General features: G+C 40.8%; 1 protein-coding gene across 1 annotated transcript; it reads right to left on the bottom strand.

Moving 5' to 3' along the window:
* Positions 1-1,787: 1,787 nt before the first annotated feature.
* LOC136435250 (translocon-associated protein subunit delta-like) lies at positions 1,788-5,566 on the bottom strand. Its single transcript, XM_066428560.1, has 5 exons — positions 5,459-5,566; positions 4,761-4,879; positions 3,920-4,084; positions 3,332-3,397; positions 1,788-1,962 (listed from the first exon to the last, which is right to left on the bottom strand). Exons 1-5 carry the CDS (start codon positions 5,523-5,525, stop codon positions 1,858-1,860), a joined length of 522 nt encoding a protein of 173 aa, XP_066284657.1. The 5' UTR covers positions 5,526-5,566; the 3' UTR covers positions 1,788-1,857.
* Positions 5,567-6,000: the final 434 nt, after the last annotated feature.

Genomic DNA, 6,000 nt, shown 5'->3' with positions numbered 1-6,000 from the left:
AGGGACCTAAAATTCAAACCCAAAATTCAGGAAACAGATGAAAAAATCATATCACGGGGTAACATTTTTCTGAGAATTTTGTGGTGCATATTTTCTGACATATTTCATTAACTTTATTGTTTCACGGGCAAATTTTTCGCCTGCAAGTTATTCACGCGCACGAAACCCCAACCCTAATGGATGATACCTGACGCATCTGTCCGTTTACACAATCTATCCAGTTGCTTAACCTTTGTATTCTGTCTTATCTAACTGCCTGGATGTCTAACTTCCATCGACGAACTTTAAGAATACTCTGTTTTAAATAAACTTTCCACAAAGAAGAGTGGGTTGCAGTAAATGGAAGACAGGAGACAAGTAGACGCCATCTTGCCATCACCACTTGTAGGGTATCTCAAAGGTCAATGGAAAGAAAACTCTGCCAAGAAAAAATGTACTTTGATCAAGAACGTTTTAAGAATAGTGCTTTGATAGATGATCGTCTGCTACTAAGTGATATCCAGTCTACTCCAGCCTTAAAGATACATGTATCCTGGGGATGTTGTACAACATTAACGTAATCAGTCACTGTCGAAAGACAGTGGATGCTGTATGAAACGTCTGACTGTTTCAAAACTTTATCCAGTTGCTTGAGTAATTATTTTTTGGCGTATCTTACTACCTGGATGTCTAACATTCATCAAAACATTAACGTTATTACAGAAAGAGGTAATTTGTTATGTGCACTTAATACAACAAAAAAGCTGCTTTTAAATAGAGTGCAATTGGGGAAAAGGCTATTAATGATAAATAATAAAATCAATTGTATAATAAGCCTGTTTGGTGGAAATAGTATGTTTTGTGTGCAACTTCATGGCGTGAGACAGTAAAAACATGTTATTACGGAGGCATGAGGTTGTACGTACTTAGCCATCCAATCCCATTATAACAAGAAGCAGGAAAGTAATGCTTCTGCCAACCCACAATCATCTACTGATGTCGGGAGGTTAATGTTTCTTCAATGCAAACTCTTTGACAGAATTCTGAAGAAATGGTTCTTCAAATGCAAAATCTTTAACTGAATTCAAGAGAAAGTGGTTCTTTGGATGCAAAATCTTTAAAACTGAAGTAGGCAGGCAATAGTCTGAGTGTCATCCTAGTTAGCTCCAGGTCTCCCATACTCTCCCTTCACCAAAGAGAGAGAGTGTGTGTAAGCCCTGGAACTAACTCCAACCTTCAATTGAAGTGGGAAGATCATGTTGCCCGATCTTCAACTGAAGAGAGAAAGTGCATAGCAGTGCTCTTTACAAACCTGAACCTGTAATTGAAGTGGGAAATGTAATGCTTCTAGGTCTCAGTTCATGACTGTTGAATAAGTAATGGAAGAGGGGCATTCAGAGAGCCGTGAGCTTCATCCAGAATGAAGCAGCATCCAAACACTTCACAGGATCTCTATAGACTATAAACCATCTAATCAATGTCAAGGTCTTGCCTCCAAGGAAATGAAGAGTGGTTTGAAATTGGGTAGACACTGACAAAAGGCTTTAAAACTAAGTTACTCCCCGAAATGGGAGTTATCACGTTTTATTCAGGGCGAGGTACACTACTCTCTGAATGCCCTTTGTAGCTCAAGGATGGCATAATCCACAAGGTATAAAAGGAATGACACAAAGCAGGCTTATGTAAGGAAAGAGTAGCCAATTATATAAAACAGTCGTATCATTAAGGCTAAAAAGTCAATTCTTGCCTAAAGGAAAGTATGGCATAAAACCTTTGAAAAAAAAACACAAATAGTTACAGGGTAGGAATGGTATTAAAAGTTTTTATTGGTTCACTCCTTGTAAAAGACGGTTTCCGCTGTGGTTGCTATGTCGGTGTTCAATCCTGGATTTGTCTCTTGGCCCTGTAGGCGAACAGCCAGACGGCGAATGCAGAGATGGCCGCAACGGTTGGCGAGCTGACCCACGGACCCTGGGACACACCCTGCAACAAAACACACAGACGTTTGATAGTGCAAAGTACTTTCTTTCATCATGTTCAAATTCTATTTTCCCTAACACAGTAACAGGTATCAAAGAAAATCAGAGAGTACCCACCCTTCAAAATTGTAACAATTCAATAATACACAGGCAATTCCTGAGTGACAGGGAAAAAAGATAATACAAGTACATCCAGTACAAAAATTGTTCACATACATTATACTAGTAAATTCAATGCTGAATATTTCAAATTCCTTTCATGTCGTCAGCATTTTCCTCATTGAAAAGAATCTATAACTCAGGGACAGCTACCAAACATTTCAATACTGTTAACAAAGAGTGTAAAACGTGTTCCTGTACTACGAATCCTGCAATCATTGACAGTATTGCAAGACAGACAGCACAGTGTATCTCTCTAGGCTCTCTGTAAATGTCTGTGGTTCTTCCCTGTTAGCATGGATTATACAACAGGGAAACACACAAGAGCCTCTCCTAACCACACAAACATAGATGCAGAGACTTAATTCATGCATAGACAAATCAAAATTGCTTTGAGCTTCCAGTACGGAGGTTCACTTTATGAACAGTTCACAACAAGCTCTTGGTATTAGATTCTTGCTTGGATTATGAATTTTGTTTGTCAGATCCTATCTTTAAAAGATTTTCTTAGATTACTTGCTTTCTTAATAATCTTATGACTTAAAAAAAAAGAAGACATTTACGGGTCTCAGCATGTTCAGGATGAAATGAGCTTTCCACTCAAAAGATGACCTTTGCAAGCAAATACAGCATATTTCACTCATTGTGGTATGGAGTAAATTTAAAAAAGAATTATTGATTGTGTTACACCATGGCCTGTCATTTTTTTTAAATTTTTATTTTGAAAGTGGGCATTTTAGTTTTCTGTCTCATCTTTTTATTTGCTCTTGGATGTGGGATCTCTGGAGGAAATATTGATAAAAAAATTCACTTTGTTTGGCCGACGGTGGGAGTTAATTACCAGGACTAGACCCTGTAGCAGTGAAAGCACAGGGATAAGATCGGGTTACAATAAAAATCCCATCAACATTAAAACCCCACCTGAGCACTGGAGAAAATCCTCCTGCCGCAAAGTACTAAGAATTCCGAAGGTAAGTAAAAACACATTTGTCCACACATTTCTTGCTAAGTGCTAAGTTACAAGTGAAAGTGCAAGAGTCATTAACGTAACTCACAACAACATTCTTGTTACGAGTCAGTTGAATGTTCTGCCGATCAAGTCCAACATTGCTGATGAAAACTGTACATATGGCAACTTTTATATAAGCCTAACCCCCAATCTCTGAAAGTAAACGATAGGTCCATAAGACATATCTGTTGTCCTTTCTACTCACCCTGTGGTGAACTGTGATGGTGAAGAGTGAACTGACAGCACTCACATCCTGGTCACTTCTCTGGGCCTGGAAAAACAAAATATCACATAAACAATATGCTTCTTTTAGCCATGATTGCACAATGGACAGTCAGGGTAAACAAGGAGATTGCACACTGGTTTTAGGTTGCAGTTGTCCAACATTTCAGATCATAAATATGATGTATTACTGTAAATGCATTTAAGTTTGCGTGGTTTTTATTCACGATTAGGCAAAAATGGGGTGTTCGCGGTGGTTTTAAGTTTGCGGCAGCACTATAGTCACATACTGCTACAGTATTTGACAGAAATGTTCGCGGTAATTTCAAGTTCGCTGTGAAGCGGTCACTGCGAAAACCGCGAACATAAAACCGCCGCAAACATTTCTGCCTGTACAGTATCCTTTTGATCAATATCTATTCATTGGCAGCACTGATATTTGAGACAAAGCTTGTTGTAAGTCAAAAGGCAACCTGACTTGACAACCTGGTTGCCTTGAACAAAATCAGGTCATCTACAAAGGCTCTGCAACCTTTATTCTGAACACTGTGAGAAAGATAACCCAGTTTACCTTTCTAAGTGCAGAGAATCCTTCGTCGTCAAAGAACCTGATGTCGTAGCTACCAGCGGGGGCCTCTTTGTGTTCTTCAGTCCAGCTGACCTGGTAGTGAATACCGTCCGCACTGCGGCTGACGGGAAACTGACGGTCACCAATGTCTGCATGCAGAACTAGGTCCTGATTGGAGATCAAATCAATGGGAATCCAGTTTAAAATTTGTAATAATATTTCCCTAGCATATAGACTGCAACATAACAAGACTCATGGCTCATTCCATGGGCAAATTTTGATCGTGTTGGTACAGAATTACAGAATGTAGGCTAAACATGACTCATTTAACTGTCTTTTATAAATGTGGAAAGTTTATTGCAAATTCCTGCCTGCAGGCTAATTGCAAGTACATGTAACACGGAGAGGACGGACAGACAATGATGAACAAAATAACATATGACTTCTCTAGTCTTAACTACTGACACTGAGTTCTAACTTATTGGGTTCAGCTTCTTTTTCCGAGACAGTGGAAGACGAATGATCCCACTTTTTCTGTAATGTGTGGGCTTTGTGATGTTAAGAGGAGAGTAGTTTTCTTTTCGTCAAAAGCATGGCAAATTAAACCAAAACTGTAAGATGCTCTTTCTTTCTTTCTGCCTTTAATGCCCAGGGTCTTGATGATGAACATTCTGGCATGTTGGGAAAGTCGTAAAGTGCCTTTCCCAAGGGCACAAGATCGGTGACATGGCAGGATTCAAACCCAGACCACTTGATTCTGACTAATCTGAGCCGAACATGCTGCCCATGCGCCACACGACCCCGCAAGCTCCAAGGCCAACAGAAAAGCTGTTGTGTTTCCTACCTTGGCTGCATTCTTGCAGGTGAGGGTGAACTCCACGAGGAAGGTTGTCTCCATGGCGAGGTTCGCATCCGTGGAGGTGAATGAGGTAGCCTCTACGGTGGGGCCCACACATGATTGGGCTGTTAGGGGAGGAGAAAAATTAAACATATAAATAATGATTATCAACGACTTGGGGGGAACTACTAGTAAGTGAAAACAACAGGGCACAGTAGGATGTTATGGCGAGCTCCTTTCTTTTGATTTTCAACCCCCTTGGGGGAACCGAGCTCCGAACGGGAGTAAACGTCTTGGGGGGAACAGACCTTTGAAGTGGGGGTCGTCTAGAAACCGAACATAATTTTTCACCCCCTCCCACCCAACAAACATACAATTTGCTGTGTAACAAAGAATCTTAATTATTTCTTCCCCCGTGAATAAAGAGACCCATCAAAAGCGGAAAATAGCAAGTTGAATCTTTTGGCTCAGACTTCTTACAGGGCGACACTCTAACCAGAGAAAAGTCCCGAAAAACCGTGCGAAAACGGTGGAACAAACATGTAAACGTGGCACTTCGCAGTACCGTACAGCAGCGGCGGCCAAACGTACAACGGTTATCATCCAACTTCTTAAAAACAACGCGTTCATGAAGCTTCAAAAACCACCAGACTCAAGAGCAAGTTCTGTGGAATATCACAACGGCATAAAATGTTCAAACAAACCGTTTGAACTGCAGAAAAACAGCAAAACGAGAGAGAAGAGAGCAAACATCTTCCTCCACGACGCCATCTTGGTTGCGAGAGGTAGTCACGTGCGCGTGCTTGACAGCTGGCGAAAGGCCTGAAGGACATTAGCGCCGTCTATCTTTTGCCTATAGTACTGCAGGCCATACGGCAAGTGGTTGCGCCGTTGAAACTTTACGTTGAGAGAATGCTTATTTGAAAAGCAGGTACAATACTTGAGTCTCTTCGTATAATCGCAAAGTAGATGCTGTAGGAAAGAGCAGAGATGTTTTACTGTACTCTCCAAGCAGAGGTAAGGTCCGGGGTATTTTCTAGGTATTTTCGCGGTATTCTACTTGTGCGGCTTTTGTTGGGGAGGAAGACCTCTGCTTAGAGAGTAGTTTTACCTGTTGACCGATAAACAGCCGTGTCGGGTCCTAAAGAGAAATGGTGACAATGTGTTTTCAATGAAGCAAATAAAATGTGAGTTTACCATCTGAATAATCTTTTGCCCATACTTTTCATCACCTTCACGTCAGCGG

The sequence above is a fragment of the Branchiostoma lanceolatum genome, chromosome 5, assembly GCF_035083965.1.
Source record: "Branchiostoma lanceolatum isolate klBraLanc5 chromosome 5, klBraLanc5.hap2, whole genome shotgun sequence".
NCBI lineage: Eukaryota > Metazoa > Chordata > Leptocardii > Amphioxiformes > Branchiostomatidae > Branchiostoma > Branchiostoma lanceolatum.
This window is presented reverse-complemented; position numbering and strand designations above follow the sequence as displayed.